The 19,055-nt window shown below is 37.1% G+C and overlaps 1 protein-coding gene across 1 annotated transcript in view; it reads left to right on the plus strand.

The window, feature by feature from the left end:
* LOC122702003 (phospholipid-transporting ATPase ABCA3-like) overlaps positions 1–19,055 on the plus strand; it is a 223,302-nt gene that overhangs the window by 125,784 nt on the left and 78,463 nt on the right. The window contains exons 17-21 of the mRNA XM_043915525.1: positions 3,024–3,192; positions 3,957–4,251; positions 12,388–12,634; positions 12,784–12,988; positions 17,403–17,622. Of these exons, the coding sequence (XP_043771460.1) occupies positions 3,024–3,192; positions 3,957–4,251; positions 12,388–12,634; positions 12,784–12,988; positions 17,403–17,622 (1,136 nt within the window). The remainder of the gene's footprint in view (positions 1–3,023; positions 3,193–3,956; positions 4,252–12,387; positions 12,635–12,783; positions 12,989–17,402; positions 17,623–19,055) is intronic.

Consider the following 19,055-nt stretch of genomic DNA (forward strand, 5'->3'; position numbering starts at 1 on the left):
TGAAGTGTTGGTCATGCAATGTGCGGTTGGGCATTGCCACGGAGAAGAATTAAGATCCTTTCTGTTGACCAATGCCGTTTGTAGGCATTGCAGTTTTCAGTGCTTCACATCAATTTGCTGAGCATACTTCTCAGATGTAATGGTTTCATCGAAATTCAGGAAGCTGTAGTGGATCAGATGGGCAGCAGACCACCAAACAGTGAACATGAACTTCTTTGGGGGCAAGTTTTCTTTGGGAAGTGCTTTGGAACTTCTTCTTGGTCCAACCCCTGAGTTGGTCATCACTGGTTGTCTTACACAATCCACTTTTTGTTGCACATCACAATCTGATCAAGAAATGTTCATTGCTCTTGCATAGATCAAGAGAAGACAACACTTCAAAACAACATTTTTTTTTTTTGGTCAGCACTTGAGGCACTCCACTTATTGAGCTTTTTCCTTTCCAATTGCTTCAAATGCCAAATGACTATAGAATGGTCAGTGTTGAGTTCCTGGGCAACTTTTTTTGTAGTTGTAAGAGGATCAGCTTCAGTGATGGCTCTCAGTTTGTTGCTGTCAACTTCTAATGGCTGGCCACTATGCTTCTCATCTTCAAGGCTCTCATCTCCTTTGCAAGACTTCTTGAACCACAACTGCACTATACATTCATTATCTGTTTGTGGGTCAAATGCACTGTTGATGTTGTGAGTTGTCTCTGCTGCTTTTATGACCCATTTTCAACTCAAATTAAAAAAGCTCTTGAATTTAATTTTTGTCTAACATCACTCCCATAGTCCAAAATAAATATAAAATAAACAGTAAGGAGTAAGTCATTAGCAAAAAAGCATATAGTGAGAAATGTGCATTAAAATGATGGGTAACATAACCACATTTATTTAGAATGTATTCTAATATCAAACAGCAAATTTCAACAATGCAAAACCACAATTCCTTTTGCACCACCCTAGTATATTCTTGACATTAATTCTTTACTAGATATATGACTGGCAGATACTTTCTGCTTTTCTGTAAATTGTATTTTCACTCTGTGGAGATTGTCTTTGATGCATGAAAGTTTTTTCATTTTTGTGAAGTACAATTTGCCTATTTTGCCTTTTGTTGCTTATGCCTTTGATATCATAAACAAGAAATCATTAACAAATCCAATGTTATGACTCTTTTGTCCTATGTTTTCTTCTATAATAGTTTTTGGTCTTTGACCCATTTTGAGTGGTGTTAAGTAAGGGTCCAAATAACTATATATCCCTCTCTTTTGGACCTCCTTCCATCTAGGTCACCACAGTGCATTAAGTAGAATTCCCTGTGCTATACAGTATAGAACATGATGTTTGATATGTGTATACATTATGAAATAGTAACCACAGTAAAGCTAATTAACATATCCATGTCCATCACCTCATACAGTTACCATTTTCTTTTTTGGTGATGAGAACACTTGAGATCTACTATTCTACAACATTTCAAATTTACAATACATTATTATTAATTATAGTCACCATAGTGTACTTGTGGAAAACTGTAGAACTTAGTTAACACCATTCTAACTGGATCAAAGACCTAAATGTAAGAACTAAAGCTATAGGTTATGTTTTTATTCTGTGGATATTGTCTTTTGATACATGAAAGTTTTTAATTTTCATGAAGTACAATTTGCCTGTTTTGCCTTTTGCTACTTCTGTATATGTATAATCTATTCATTTTGCTATACAGTAGAAACTAGCACAACATTGTAAAGCTACTGTGAAAGTGAAAGTGGCTCAGTCATGTCTGAATCTTTGCGACCCCGTAAACTATATAGTCCATGAAATTCTCTAGGCCAGAATACTGGAATGGATAGTCTTTCCCTTCTATAAGGGAATCTTCCCAACCCAGGGATCGAACCCAGGTCTCCCTCACTGCAGGCAGATTGTTTACAAGCTGAGCAACAAAGCTAACATACTCAAGTAAAAATTTTTTGAAAATCATATTTTGTACCTTTAATATTTATAATTTTCACTTGTCAGTCACACCTAAATTGGAAAATAAAAAGAAGATAAATCGAAAGCAAATGGCAAGATGTTAGATACAAACTCAAATATATCACTAATTACACTACATGTAAATAGCCTAAAAACAATTCACATGCTTGTAAGAGAGTATGTGTATGTGTGTGGGAGATTTTTTCATCAGGGTTATCTCTAGGTATTGGAACTATTTTCCTTTCATTTTTTTATATTTTGTAGTGTTTTCCTAATGGAAATTATTACCAATAAATAAAATATGAAGAATAAAAATTTTAGAAAAATGACAGAGAATTTTTCTTCCTTAGGTTATAATTACTTGTGTATATTTTTTTCATTCTTCTTAAGCATCCATACCAAAAGACACAGCTTCAGACATAGGCACTAAATGGAAAATGTAAAGATTTAAAACAAAACCTACTATCCAAAGTCCCTATCATTTTATAACATAAAGAACACCTTAACATCCAAAGAAGAGTTATTATCTTTGATTTAAGATAAGCGCTTTAACTTGAATAAATTCAGCTTAATGAAGCACAATATGTTATCATTGTTTTTCTCATCTTACCACAGAATGGTAGAAACTTTACCATGGATTGGCATCAGTCTTCTGACTGGTGTATTGAGAGCCATCATTATCATACGTGGTCTTCCCTGGTGGTTCAAATGGTAAAGAATCTGCCTGCAATGTGGGAGACCAGGGTTCAATCCCTGGTTCAGGAAGATCCCCTGAAGAAGGGAATGGCAACCCACTCCAGTATTCTTGCTGGAAAACCCCATGGACAGAGGAGACTAGAGGGCTACTGTCCATGGGGTCACATAGAATCGGACAGGACTGAGTGACTAATACTTTCACTTTCACATTATCATACTGCTTTTATACAATATACTTAACAATCAGTAAGAAAGATCAAGGAGTCCTTCAAATTTGGAAATTTGTTTGCTATTTGACAAATAAAATAGATTGAAGGTATGGTCAAGTAAAATATTTTGTGCTTTTTGTGTGTATATGTGTGTATTTAGGGTAAATAAGCTGGCAGATTCTGAAGTGGAGAGTCAATCTATCCAGTCTCTTCATTTGATGAGCCAAAGAAGTCAAAACAGGAATCGGAGTAAGAGAGTGTTCAGAAATTATGAAAGACCAGTTATTACCAGATTAAATGAAATTGCTAACATTAAATTTAATACTGGGGTGAGTATATTCACTAAGAATGTAAAACTAGTATATTTGGCTTGGGTGTATATACTATCTGAACTTAAAAGATGTTTGGAGTATGGCCATAGGAGAGTCAAGCAGATATGGAACAGTCTGTACTACAACTCCATTAATTTCCTGATGCAAGAGAAATGGGTTTTAGATAAAGATCACAGCTATGCCACTCTCACCATTGTTATTTCTCAGAATCACTGAGAAGTTCTCTTCATTTTCTAATAAATTTTCCCTTTGCTTGGTTCTAGCAAGACCCAAGAGTTACTTTTAGAAGATATTGGTTTATCAGATTAGGGGCATTTTCTCACTATGAACCATTGTTAATATACTAAATAAAGTAAAAGATAGTAGTTGTATACAAGTTTTATGGGGATATTTCCCTTAAAAAAGAGAGATGGAAAGATTATGGTTTGATGTTAAATAAAATAAATAAATATAATTTTTTCCAATCAGAAATAATACAAATATATTATTGAATAAAATCACCTTGACAAGATTTTCAGTGTAGTTAGGTAAGAAACCATATGTTAAGTCTTTCCCCTTAATACCTTATACAAATAAACTTTTCCATACCATTTTGTTTTCTTTGGTTAAATTCAAGAATATATTTGTATAATGTGTATAATTTGTATAATATATTTGTATAATAATCTTTTGCTATAAAAATTTTAAGCATTGAATTTCAATTTGAATATCTTCTTTGGATCACGAGTAATTCTGACGCCATCTTCTTCTCCTCTTTTTAGTTTCCACTTTACCGCCAGCAGTTTCATTCCATGTTTTTAAAGAGAGCACTATTCAACTGGCGCAGTTGGAAGTTGACATTGCTACATATATCAATAATTTTGTTTGTCACTACTTACCTCTTAACAACTCTAAACTTGTATTATACTATGCCTGCCAGAGAAATGGACTTAAGTCAATATGGTCGAACAATTGTGCCTTACTCAATTTCTGGGAATTCCGTTTTGGCTCTAAATCTCATAAAGAACCTTGAGATTTTTTTAAAGCTTAAGAATCAAGAACTTCGGGAAGTACAAGGTAAGACCTTTAGGGAAAAAGAGACTGCTGCTATATGAAGACCTATATGTATCACTTGCAAAGAAGAAAGTTAACTATGCTATCTAGCTACCCATTTCTTTCTTTTCCTACTAACTACCAGTATCTTAGAGGCAGCTAAATCAAAGATCAAAAATGTACACTTTACGGCAGCTGGGCACAAAAGTTAATAATTAACGGAAGCATTCTCGCTGCAGTGGTCTTTCAGCTAATTGTATCACCTTTCAAAGGATGAATAAAAGAGCCAAAATACTATGTTGTTGTGAAATTTAGCATACAAATTTGTATTCTGACCAGAATATAAAAATGTTTCTCTAAGCTCTCACAGGGTAAAATAGTTCCAAGATCTGAAGGTTCTTCTTTACAATATTGATCTTTCTAAAAACAGGTGGCTGAAGACTTAATAGATTGATTTTTCAGAACTACTATTTTGAAGATAGTACAAATAGCTGTACTTATTTGTTCAGTGTTTACTTTTGGTCAGAACTGTGAATATACTGAACAATTCTTCTGCATTATGTTTCTAAATGCTAAAAGCAACCCTTTTTATGTAGCTTTTTTTTTCTGTCCATTTATGTGTAAAGCATGTGTGCTCAGTCATGTCCAATTCTTTATGACCCCATGGACTGTAGTGTGCCAGGCTCCTGTGTCCATGGAATTTTCCAGGCAAGAACACTATAGTGGGTTACCATTTCTTATTCCAGGGACTCTTCCCAACCCAGAGATCAAACTGTAAGCCGAGTGTGGAGAAAAAGAGAATGAGCCAGGCAGTCAGGCAGAGAACGATTTATTATAGAAAGAAAGCAAGTGACTGGCTTTAGAGAGAAACCAGTACTCTCCCTTTACAGCCAACCCTTCTTATACCCTATCAATGGGAAATTGTGCCCTGAAGGGAGGGGGCCTTTGTTTATCTTCAGCCTGCAGCTGGGGTCTTGTGATCATGTAGTCAGAGGGGTCTCGTGGTTGGGTGGTCACATAGTCTTGAGAAACTGGCACCAGCAGGGAAAAACAGGATATCACCTTAAGGAAAAAACAGTGTGCCACCAGGGCAATGTGGCCACTGTGACTTCATCCCTTGTTTGTCAGGTAACCATAATGGGCTATTTTTAAACAATATGCTATGAGCCAGCCCCTTGTGAACCCTAACACAAACCTGCATCTCTTGCATCTCCTACATTGACAGGAAAACATTTCTTTTTTAACCACAGGACCACCTGGGAAGCCCATAAATTAGCCCAAAACCTAGTGGATGGAGAATTTTGAATTCTTTGTATGTCCACTCTTCCACAAAAGCAACATAAATACTTTGAAAATAATTCTTAAAAATCAACCAACTTACAATATTGAAAATTAAGCAAAAGCACAGAACAAGCTAAAAAGTGTCTATTTTTAAAACTACTGAACATCTATTTAAAAAAATAATAGCAAAATCTGTGGCATTTTAACTTAGAACTATTCCTAGCTATGGATTTTCTAGCAGTTATGTACTGATGTAAGAATTAGACCACAAATAAGACTGAAGAATTGATGCTTTCAAACTACAGTGCTGGAGAATCCTCTTGAGAGTCCATTGGACAGCAGCAAGGAGATCAAACAGTCAGTCCTAAAGGAAATCAACCTTGAATATTCATTGGAAGGACTGTTGTTGAAGCTAAAGCTCTAATACTTTGGCCACATGATATGAAGAGCCGACTCACTGGGAAAGACCCTGATGCTGGAAAAGACTGAGGGGAAGAGGAGATGAGGACAACAGATGATAAGATGGTTGGATGGCATCAATAACTCAATGGACATGAGTTTGAGCAAACTCTGGAAGATAATGAAGGACAGGAAATCCTGGCATGCTGCAGTTCATGGGGTTACAAAGGGTTGGACACAGCTTAGTGACTGAATAACAACAGTTCCTATGGGTCTCCCTCCCCTCAGTGGTGTGGTATCCATGAAAGCCAGAACCTCACAGTTGATGGAAAGAGCTAATCTCTTCAGAGCCCTGTTAAAAGTCCCATTTATGAGGATTGCCAACACTTTGACTGAAATAGAAGCTCTTTGAAAAACTCTATTCCCAAGGCATTATTCCTATTGAATTTAAATTAGGGCTCAACTCTTTAGGAAAATCCCTAACCCAAGGGAATTATTTAAAGCAATAGAAATCCAAAAAACTAAAATAAAATAAAAAATAGAAATCCACTGGTAATAGCATCACAGGTAGCTAAGGCTGTGCTTTCAGTTGGGCCAAATAAGAGCTTACCCAGAAAGCAATTTTAAAGGAATACCTGGGGAGCTAGATGACCACAGTGGACTTTAAAGTTCTGATATTCCTGCAGACCTAGAAAGCTCAGAATGGTAGTATGCATGGCCAGAAATAACCTAGGAAATGAGAAGGATCCAGTCACTTACTTCTAGTTGATGTTGAGGCCCTACCCAAGCAAGCAATGAAAGCTGAGGCTGACTTGTAAGCTGCCTGAAATTTGAAGGTGTGCCTTTGTTCAAAGATCTCTTTGGCCAAGGGTAGTAGACTTACTGGCTCTAGACATTTAAAAGAATCTTTTAGCTAATTGCTAAGTTATATTGATTTAAGACTGACCCCTAGAAGCCAGGCTTAAAGGTCAGAATTTTTTTTAAGTTCATCAAAGAAATAAGTGGCTGCATACTGTAGAGAATACAAAATCTACCTACAGAACTGTCCATAGAAATCATTAAGCAAATGAGTAGCAGCAACAACAACAAAATTAACAGTAACAACACACAGGGAAGTTCAGATACCAGAGTTGATACACTATCCTATATGCCCAGTTTTCAACAACAGCAGAATGATAAGAGAAAGAGTAATGGGCTGAATTGTGTCCCTTCAAAATTAATATGCTAAACCCTACCTCCAATATCTCAAAATGTGACTGTATTTGGATATTAGATCTTTAAAAAAGTAATTAATTTAAAAGTCTTCAAGAGTGGTTCCAATGTGCAGATGAGGTTAGAACCATAGAATCAGAGGAACTCCGGGCTCAGGGATGCCAGGCATAGATGTGGGAGGAAGTAAGGGGCTCCTCTAAAAACAGGGAGATTAAGAAAAATGTGGGCTTCTGGTTCAAGATTTCAGAGTAGAAGGATGTGCACTTCTCTCCTCCTTTAAGAGGACCAGAATCACAACTAGTTGTTGACAGGAGGGCATGGGAACCACCAGAAAAAGTCACCCATGTCCAAAGACAAGAAGCCACGAGATAATAGGAGGGGCACAATCACAATAAAATCAAATCCCTGTGGGTGGGTGACCCACAAACTGGAGAACAATAATCCCAAAGAAGTTTTCCCACTGTTGCAAAGGTTCTGAGCCCCACATCAGCCTTCACAGCCTGGGAATCTGACAAAGGAACTGGGAATCAACAGGGAATTTGGTACGTTGGAGGCCAGAAGAATTTGGTTATAGGACTTCCACAGGACTGGAAGAAATAGAGACTTCACTCTTGGAGGGACAAAACCATCTTGCTGTAACCAAGACCCAGGGGAAAGGAGCAGCGACCCCACAGGAGACTGACCCAGACCTGCCTGCTAGTGTTGTAGGGTCTCCTGTGGAGGCATGGGTCAGCAAGTGCTCACCACAAGGAGAGAGGCACTGGCAACAGCAGTCCTTTAAGGTCCTGCTTGGTATAAGAACTCCTGGAGATCACCATTAACCCTACCACAGAGCCCATAGACCCAGGGCTGGGTCACCCCAGGTTAAACAACTAACAGGGAACACAACCACACCCATCAGCAGATAATTGTGTTAAAGCTTTATTGAGCAACACCCACCAGAGCAACACTCAGTTTTTCCTACCACCAGTCCCTCCCATCAAGAAGCTTACACAAGCTTCTTGGCCTCATCCACCAAAGGGCAGACAGAAGAAGCCAGAAGAACCACAATTCCACAGTGTTAGAACAAAAGCCACATGACAGAAGGTTAATCAGGATGAAAAAGCAGAGTTATGTCCCAGATGAAGGGATAAGATAAAACCCCAGAATAACAATTAAATGAAGTGGCGATAAACAACCTTACAGGAAAAGAATTCAGAATCGTGATAGTGAAGATGACCCAGGATCTCAGAAACAGAATGGAGAAGATGCAAGAAATGTTTATCAAAGACCTTCAAGAGCTAAAGAACAAACAAATAGAGATGAACAATACGTTAGAAGGAATCAATAGCAGAATAACTGAGACAGAAGAATGGAGAAGTGACCTGGAGGACGAAATGGTGGAAAACACTGCCACGGAACAGAATATGGCGGGGGGGGGGGGGGGGGGGGGGGGCGGGGAGGCGGGGAATGAAAAGAAATGAAGATAGCTTATGAGATGACTGGGACAACATTAACTGCACCAACAATCACATTATAGGGGTCCCAGAAGGAGAAGAGAGAGAGAAAGGACTTGAGAAAATATTTGAAGGCATAGTAGCTGAACACTTTCCTAACATGGGAAAGGAAATTGTTAACCAAGTCCAGGAAGCGCACACAGTCCCAGGCAAGATAAAACCATGGAGGGAAACACTGACACATAGTAGTCAAACTGACAAAATATAAATACAAAGATAATATATTAAAAGCAACAAGGGAAAAATGATAAATAGCATACAATGGAACTCCCATCAGGTTAATAGCTGATTTCTCAACAGAATCTCTACAAGCCAGAAGTGCATGACATGATATATTAAAGTGATGAAAGTGAAGAAACTACAACCAACAATATTCTACCCAGCAAAACTCTTATTCAGATTTGATGGAGAAATCAAAAGCTTTCCAGACAAGCAAAAGTTAAGAGAATTCAGCGTCACCAAACCTGTTTTACAGCAAATGCTAAAGGAACTTCTCTAGGCAGAAAACACGAGAGAAGGAAAAAACTTACACAAAATAAATGCAAAACAATTAAGAAAAGTGTAATAGGATGATACTTATCAATAATTAGGGCTTCCAATGTTGTGCTAGTTGTAAAGAACCCACCTGCCACTGCAGGAGGCGTAAGAGAAATGGATTTGATCCCTGGGTCAGGAAGATCCCCGGGAGTAGGAAATGGCAACCCACTCCAGTGTTCTTGTCTGGAGACTCCCAGAGACAGAGGAGCCTGGTGGGCTACAGTCCATGGGGTTGCTAAGAGTTGGACACAATTGAAGCAGCTTAGCACATACCACATCACTCTACTCAATCCTGCAAATTGTGTGTAATTATTCTATATCATTAGGTTAATCATGTTCCCATTATGACTTGCAATATAATTATCTTTTATTTTTTTGGTTTGGCTATTGATTGTGAAAGCTGATAAACATCTTCTATTATTGTGATTATGTCACTATTAGTATTATTTACTTAATACAACTGTATCATGATTGGTCAATAGAGAATAATAGAATTGTATATCACTAAAACTAACATTTAATAGAAAAACCTGTAATCACTTCTTAAAATCCAGATGCATGTCAGAATTACCTTGGAATTTTTTGAAAAATACAAATGTCCAGATATTGCTTTTGTCTTCAGAGATCCTAATGTGTTTCTATTACAGTGGAAGTAGGAAATATTCTGTACAGTCAGAAATAAGACCTAGAGTTGACTGTGGCTCAGACTATGAGCTTCTTACTGCAAAATTCAGACTTAAATTGAAGAAGGTAGGAAAAACCACTAAGTCATTCAGGTATGACCTAAATCAAATCCATTGTGATTACACAGTGGAGGTGATGAATTCGATTTAAAGGATTGGATCTGGTAGACAGAGTGCCTGAAGAACTATGGATGGAGGTTCATAACATTGTACATGAGGCAGTGATCAAAACCATCCCAAAGGAAAAGAAATGCAAGAAATCAAAGTGGTTGATTGAGGAGGCTTTACAAATAGCTGAGGAAAGGAAAGAAGAGAAGTGAAAGGCAAGGGAGAATGGGAAAAATAACTCAACTGAATGAAGAGTTCCAGAGAATAGCAAGGAGAGATTTAAAAAAGGTTTTCTTAAATGAACAATGGAAAGAAATAAAGGAAAACAAGAGAATGGGAAAGACTATAGATCTATTCAAGAAAATTAGAGATATCAAGGGAATATTTCATGCAAAGATGGGCATGATAAAAGACAGAAATGGTAAGAATCAAACAGAAGCAGAAGAGATTAAGAAGAGGTGGCAAAACTACACAAAAGAACTATACAAAAAAGATCTTAATGACCCAGATAACCATGATGGTGTGGTCACTCCCCTAGAGCCAGATATCTTGGAGTGTGAAGTCAAGTGGGCCTTAGGAAGAATTTCTACAAACAAAGTTAGGGGAGTGATAGAATTCCAGCTGAGCTATTTCAAAGCCTAAAAGATGATGCTGTTGAAATGCTAAACTCAATATGTCAGCAAATTTAGAAAACTCAACAGTGGCCACAGGACTGGAAACCATCAGCTTTCATTCCAATCCCAAAGAAGAACAATGTCAAAGAATGTTCAAACTACCACAAAATTGCACTCATCTCACATGAGACCAAGGTAATGCTCAAAATCCTTTAATCTAGGCTTCAGCAGTACATGAACCAAGAACTTCCAGGTGAACAAGCTGGGTTTAGAAAGGGCAGAGGAACCAGAGATCAAATTGCCAACATTCGTTTGATCAGAGAGAAAGCAAGGGAATTCCAGAAAAACATCTACTTCTGGTTCATTGACTATGCTGAAGCCTTTGACTGTGGATCACAACAAACTTTGGAAAATTCTTAAATAGACTGGAGTACCAGACCACCTTACCTGTCTCCTAAGATACCTGTATGCAGGTCAAGAAGTAACAGTTAGAACCAGACATAGAACAACTGACTGGCTCACAATGGGAAAGGAGTATGTTAGGTCTGTATATTGTCACCCTGCTTGTTAAACTTCTATACAGAATACACCATGTGAAATTCCAAGCTGGCTGAATCACAAACTGGAATCAGGATTGCTAGGAGAAATATCAGCAACTCAGATATGTAGATGATACCACTCTAATGGTAGAAATTGAGAGGTGCTAAAGAACCTCTTGAAGAGGGTAAAAGAGGAGAGTGAAAAAACTGGCTTGAATTCAACATTCAAAAGAATATGATCATGGCATCTCTCTCATCACTTCACAGCAAATAGGAAAAGTGAAATAGTAAAACAAAACAGAAAAAGTGGAAGCAGTGACAGATTTTATTTTCTTGGGCTCCAAAGTCACTGTGGATGGTGACTGCAGCATTGAAATTAAAAGACATTTGCTCCTTGGAAGGAAAGCTATGATAAACCTAGACAGTATATTAAAAAGCAGTGACATCACTTTGCTGACAATGGTCCATTTATTATTGATACCAACAACTGGTACACTATAAAATATATATTTAACACAAAATGCATACTTGCATAATAGAAGAACAAAAAGGAGATAAGACATATAGAAAACACAAAGCAAAATGTCAGTTATAAATACTAGAATATCAGTAATTATATTAAATATAAATGCATTAAACAATCCAATCAAAAGGCAGAGGTTTTTCAGACTGGAATTTTTAAAATCTAATTTAAATGAAAGATTAAAGGGGTGGGGTGAGGACACAGATTACCAAAACTCACAACAGCATCAAAAAGAATAATGTACATACAAATAAATGTAAGAAGAAGTGCAAGACTTGTACACTGAAAGTTATAAATACTTCTGAGGAAAATTAATCTTCTAGATACATGAAGAGATATTCCATATCATGGATTGGAATACTGAATATCATTAAGATAGAAAATTTCCCCAAGTGGATCTATACAGTCAACACAATTCTTATCAAAATTTCAGCAGACTTTTTTGCTGAAATGGACAAGTCAATCCTCAAATGTATGAGGAAATGTAAATGACCTAGAAGAACCAAAACAATTTTGAAAAAAAAAAAAAACTATGTTTGTTTTAGACAAGAATAGGCCAAGAAATTCTTAGTAGTTTACTGTTTTTTCAAGTTGTAAACTTATAGTAGGGATTACTGATGGTGCAGAATTCTTGAGGAAATTTGAAGTAGCCATTGTGGGAATTGAAAAGGGAAGAGACAATGGGAAAAAGTTTTGGTCTTTCCACTTTGACATAAGTAGTAGGTGACTTATTACATACTGACTAATCAATTTCTTTCTTTATTCTAGGTAATGTAATGAAATACATAAAGGAAAGTAAAGAGTATCGTGACTTCTCCCTGATTGCATTTTCCATTGAGGTTGAGAAAAACAATACAGTATTTACTATTTTTTTCAATAATGAGGCATACCATTCAGCTGCAACATCCCTAGCGGTGTTCGACAATGTTCTTTTCATGTCAGTTTCTGGCCCCAATGCCTCCATTAAAGTCTCCAACAAGCCTCAACCTCTCCCTCGTTACGGTTCTAACACAGTGTATGTATGATTGACTTTCCTTTTACTGGAATTGAGCCTTAATATATATCCTTGTTAAGTAGCAATGTATATTTGAAAATAACTACTGAAATTAGCATTTTATACTTTTATTTCATTATTTATTCCATCTTTTATTTCATTTTCCATAGGCCTACAAGTGGATCACAAGTAGTATTATGTTTGGCTTTTGGCCTGGCTGTTGTGATTGGTAGTTTTTGCGTTCAGACAGTGACCGAGAGAACCACTAAGGCAAAGCACATCCAGTTTGTGAGTGGAGTCTATTTACTGACTTACTGGCTCTCTGCTTTGCTCTGGGATCTCATCTACTTCTCCATTACCTGCTGCTTCCTACTGGTGAGTGTTAGCTGAATTTGCACAAAGGCTTATTTTTTTATGTCTCCCACAGGAAATTTCTACTCAATTAATTGTATCCTGAAATAAAACTTGAAGAAATTTGAAACTACTTTGGCTTATTATGCCAGAGAATATATTGTGAAAACCTCATTATGGAAGTGTACTACCTTATGTTCTTTCAATTGGAAAAAAATTACTTTTCTTTGAAAAGTCTCTCTTGAATTGGCTTCCCATGTAATTGCTCAGCATAATGCCCAGGGCCCAAAACTAAAGGGAAAAGGGCTATTACTTGTTACTTATCCCTCACTAATCATATAGATAATTCACTGCCACTAATTCCCAATGCTGAGCTCTCTGGTAAAACTGGACTGTAGCAATTTAGAATCATGACTTAAGCGAGGCTTTCTGTTACTATTCACAGTAGTCTCCCATTCATGCCCCAAATCCAAAATGGCTAGATCTGCAAAGCAGAACTAACTTTGACTCAGACACCCAATTTTAGATATTGAGACTAAAGAGCAAGCTTGTAAGGATGTTACAGTGTCCTTTAATGTAATGATTTTCTCATTAGTGAACTTAGCAATGTCTTTTACTTTGTATGCATATCTGAGGCTGAGGTAGATGTGAAGTTGTATAGTTACTAAAGGGATAGACACATGAGTAAAGGAAGTAAGGTTTTTTTATGTACAAAAGTTATAAAAGAAAGTGAAAGTGTTGGTCACTCAGTTGTGTCTGACTCTTTCCGACCCTATGGACTGTAGCTCACCAGGCTCCTCTGTCCATGGAATTCTGCAGACAAGATACTGGAGTGGGTTGCCATTTTCTCCTCCAGGAGATCTTCTCTACCCAAGGATTGAACCCGGGCCTCTTGCACCTCAGGCAGATAATTTACTATCTGAGCCACCATAGCAAGTGGCTATCAGAGGTATGGTGGACTTAAATACGAGTAGGACAATGTCTCAGCCCTCAAATAGTTCACTGTTCAACAATGGACATATAACATAGGTGGCTAATTCTACTATAAAGAATGAGCTACCAAGTCCTAATTCAAACTATACATACCATGGAAAGGTAAAATTAGTTTTTTGAGGAAAAAGGAGAAACTTTTGATCAGTTTGGAGCCCTAGGCTTAGTTATGAAGGAGAGCTGCATCCCACCAGGTGTAGCAGCTCCTTAGCAGGGACCAGAGGCTGGAACAGTTGAGGCATAGATGGGAGCGGTGAGCAAATAGTGTGTACAGAGGTGCCCCAAAGCTGAAAGAGCGGAGCAGCACTTTCTTGTCACAGTGCAAGACTCTGGCCGGCGTTCTCAGTGCCAGTTTCTTCTCACAGCTAACTAGCCAACTAGCATAACTAGGGGAGACCACCATCCTTTTTGAGGGCCCCAGTTCTCATCTTTTGCCACAAGAATAGGGGAGTTGATCTAAGCACAATCTCTTTACTATCTCCCCTCTATGTAATGCAGTATTGAAATCAATAAGAAAAACCTCTGCATCTTCTCATCTCCATGCCAAGGATCCATTCTTTCTCTGGTTCTTTAAACTTGACTGGCACACCCAGCTGCCATTTCCTGGTTAATAGATCTATAAATAAGACCATCCATTATTAATACTTAGAGCAATATTGCCATTTATAGCTCATGAGAAGTTATTTGCCATATGTTTGTGTGTGTGTGTGTGTGTGTGTGTGTTATATCATTCAAAAACATTCAAGTCTGAAGTAATTTTAATTCACCATATTTACAGTCAAGGAAATTAAGACTCACAGATCTAATTTACTTACCCAATTTCACCCAATTTCATAACCCTAGTTAGCCTTACTTCAGTGTATTGTAATTTATATATTCAAAGTCATCCTGAATAATGTACTTTAAACTTATTTCTACTCTCATATATGCAGTTCTGTCTGTCTTAACATCATACTTCACTTTATATCTTCTGTATCCTTTTTGCCTGGTAGTGCTTGTTCTGCATGTGTGTGTGTGTATATGGGTTTCTCTCTCTCCTCTTCTCTTTCTGTCTTGCTCTCCCCCTCCCAAAATTCCCTTTCATGGTTCTCAGATGGAGTTCTCCATGGGTTCTTAGCTTTGCTTATTTATCTGACTTGGCTATCCCTTTGTTGTTTTAAATGAGACACTCCCTCACTCTGCTCTGGTTCTGTAAAATGCCACCAGCTAGATTTATTCTTGGACCCAACAAGAGGAGGCAAGATCCTATAATTTAACAATATTAAGTATCTTAGGGCTTCCCTTGTGGCTCAGCTGGTAAAGAATCCGCCTGCAATGTAGGAGTTCTGAGTTCAATCCCTAGGTTGGGAAGATTCCACTGGAAAAGGGAAAGGCTACCCTCTCCAGTATTCTGGCCTGGAGAATTCCATGGGCTGTATAAACCATCAGGTCACCGAGAGTCAGATACACAACTGAGCGACTTTCAGTTTCACTCTCACTTTGTATTCTTTACTATATTCCATTGATGTGTCTATAATATGCCTCTACGAATCTGTTTTAATTATGGTAGTTTTATAATATATTTAATTATTTTTATGGATTGACCTTCCTCACTTGCCTCATTAACCTTCTTCTGCAGAATTTCCTGGCTATCTTGATATGTTTTGTTTGTTTACATGTAATCTGTAAAATCAGCTTATCTAATTTTTTTAAATCTTGTTGCTTTTTTATGTAGAGTAATTTGGGGAGAATTTACTTTCTTACTATGTTGGGTCAGATTCTATCTAAAAGTAGGGTGTGTCTTCATATTTCCAAGTAGAAATTTAAATTTTCTTTGGAATAGTTCTAATTTAAGACATCCCTAAGCATTATAAACCTTGGAATGAAGCTGCTTCTAGGTTACCTGTGGTTTCCTGCTGACTATACTCTTTTTACTTCTCTTACTTGGATTAGGGGAAAACCAACTATAGTTAAAGCTGGTTTTCACCCAAGATTGCTGATCCTCTTCATATATTTTCTTTAAACATTATTGCTTAAGTATAAACTACTTCCAAGAGCATCACAGTGTTGTAATGTGGCTATTCTTAGTTAACTCTTTCTGTTTATTAGTGGCCCTGATAAATAATTTTGTAAATTATTTTAAAAGGTGAAACTTAAAAGGGCCAAACTTGCTATCTTTAGAGAAATTATAGTTACCAACAATTACCATATAGGTTATTAGAAAATTATCTTCTTAATAGTTCTAGAGGTTCCCTTTTTCCTAATCTGCCCACTCTAAATTTATGCTTCCCTGTCTGATTCTCAAATGGAAGGAGAAGTGATTGAAAGAGGATGTCCTTGAGTTCCTGAGATAGATGTGAAAGGCCTGGGGTAGAGAGTGGAGCCAGGAGACAGTGTGAATGTGAGGTGTGATGCAAAGCGATTGCATAAAACTACAGCAGTCACAGAGAAAATCTTTTTTTAATATATTTATATATTATGATTGTAATGTAATATGTTATACATGTTTTTATATATGTATACAAAAGCTTTTCTACTACACTTGATAAAGGCTGAGAAAGAACATCAAAAAAAAAAAGAGATGGAGAAACTGGAGTACATAAACTAAATGAAATGGGAGCACTGAATATGAAATAGAGAAAGTAAAACAAACTACATAAAAGTAAAAGATCATCATATAGTCCAGTTGGTTTTAAATATGACTGCTCATGAGAAACATATCTGGAGTTCTGGAGAAAAAAAACAATACCTGAGTATTTATATTTTTCTAAAAATTTAAAGATAATTCTGCTTTGCATCTGGATTTTAAAAAGTAATTACAGGTTTTTCTAGTAGATACTAGTTCTGGTGATACAGAGTTCTATTATTTTTCTGTTGACCATTCATACAATGGTATTAAGTGAGTAATAATTACATAATCACAATAGCAAAAGAGGTTTATCAGTTTCCACAATCAACAGTCAGACAAAAAATAAAAGATAATTGCAATTGCAAGCCATAATGGGAACGTGATTAACTTAACAATATAAAATAGTTACATACAATTTGGGAGGGGGGGCGTATCAAGCAGAGTGATGTGGTAGGGTGAAAGTGCATACATGCACATGCTTTCATCCAAAGAAAATCTCTAGAGAAATCATCTATGCACTAGATCACTTTTTTTCTGGGAAAATTCAGGGTTGGGCTTCCTGTAGACATAGTTAATTTAATTTTAATCATGAGAGTGCTACAAAGTGATGCTCTTCCAAAAGAAAAAAAAGAGAAAGGAAATATAGTCATTCTGTTCATGAGAGTCCTCTATTGAAAACGAGATTGCTCACTTCAGGCTTATTTTTAATGGGTAAAATTGCTTAAGTAATGAATCTATGCACTACTGAAGGCCGTGCTTGCTGTTTTCCAAGTTCTCTGGCTTGACAACTTGTTATACGGTGTCCTTCACCTTGCTCTTTGCCTCTGCACTCTGTCTCAGGGAGTGTTCGTATACTGTGGAGTGGATGCCTTTGTTGCAAACTTCCATTTTCTGGACACAATGATGATCTTTATGCTGTATGGCTGGTCCGTTGTTCCCCTCATGTACCTTGGAAGCCTCCTGTTCTCTAGCAGTACTGCTGCCTACATCAAGCTCACCCTCTTTAACTACTTTTCAACTGTGTTCAGTATCGTCATTCACATCATAATGAAATTCTATGGTAAGGACTTCACACAATTTTTCCTTTCTCCAGGAAAAGCATTAAATAAATGATGATGAAAGAGCTGGAGGATAAAAATATTAATTGCTGAACACTTACTTTCCAGGAAGCTGAAAACTTGTGCTCTTTGGAGTCAGCAAATGCTTATTGAACATATATGTGAGAAACAGAGGTTGAGAGAGAGGGGAAGGGAAAGAGAAAGTGGGCGAGAGGACGAGAGAGACACTAAGCCCTCTGAAGGCGATGGATTCAGTATCATTCTAGCCTCATGACCAAAAAAAAAAAAGTTAGAAAATTAAAGATTAAAAGATTAAAGCACACCTGTGCCAAATTTTATGTCCTTTGAAAGATCACCCCCCCACACACACCATGCTCTTGAGACTTGATCCTTCAGTTTTAACATCTTAAGAGCACTTTGGAGCAAGGTGGTGAGACTGGAGAGTGGAAGGTGCTATGGTATAACTCCTCCTAATTTAATGAAGCACATAATCTTGAACCTCCTAATGAGTGTTTTTCAGAAGGAAACAAATAGACAACTAATGTAGTCATCATTAAACCAGTTTCTCTGATTTCAAAAGAGTATCAGGAGTAGGTTCTCCCTTTTCTGGTTATGAAATTTAAAGACATGCTGTTGCTGGTGGTGACTATCACCAATAAGATTTGTTTTGTTTGCATCTAGAATATCCCTTTGTTGAATTTCTCTATAACCATGAATTTTGAGCTATATTAGTCAACTCAGCCCTCTCCGATAATATGGGTTTTACGAATTCCAGTTTCTAATAATGAAGACTCTTCTCCTGGAGTATGATTTTGTGGACTGTCCCTGTTACTTATTGTAGTAATGGTTCCTACCTTGCTTCTAATAGTTAAGTTCTGCCACCTGACTTCTACTTTGTAGAATTCCATTATTCCCAAAGGTGTCAGGGAACCACATTCTATTGTAACATACTCTATCATTATATTCACCCTACAGAGGACTGTAAGCACAGAGCTCTTCAAGAATGTATTTCTCATATTTACTTTTTATTGACATATAACTTGCATTCAGAAAAATGCAGAGACCGTAAATGTATAGCTTAATAAATTTTCACAAAGTTAACATACTAGTGAAACCTTCCTCTCTCTAGTCAGGGCTTGCTATGGGCCTTGCTTAGGCCAACTAAGAGCCAGAGAGCAAAGAAGTCCTTTGATTTATTCTACACAGATAATCCTCCCAGGGCAGAAAGTACAGTGGAAAAGGGTAGAGTATTGGTTCAAAGTGAAAAATAAAAGAAATATGACAAAGAGGCTATTGAACTTGGCAATGAGAAATTCAGTGGAGACTGCCATGTCCAGAAGAATGGAGGATTCTGGAAGGCAAATTGCCCTCCTACTTAAAATAACAATGTATGTTGGACAAAAAATTACTCAAACTTTTTAAACACATCATTTAC

Source organism: Cervus elaphus, chromosome 10 (genome assembly GCF_910594005.1).
Source record: "Cervus elaphus chromosome 10, mCerEla1.1, whole genome shotgun sequence".
Lineage (NCBI taxonomy): Eukaryota > Metazoa > Chordata > Mammalia > Artiodactyla > Cervidae > Cervus > Cervus elaphus.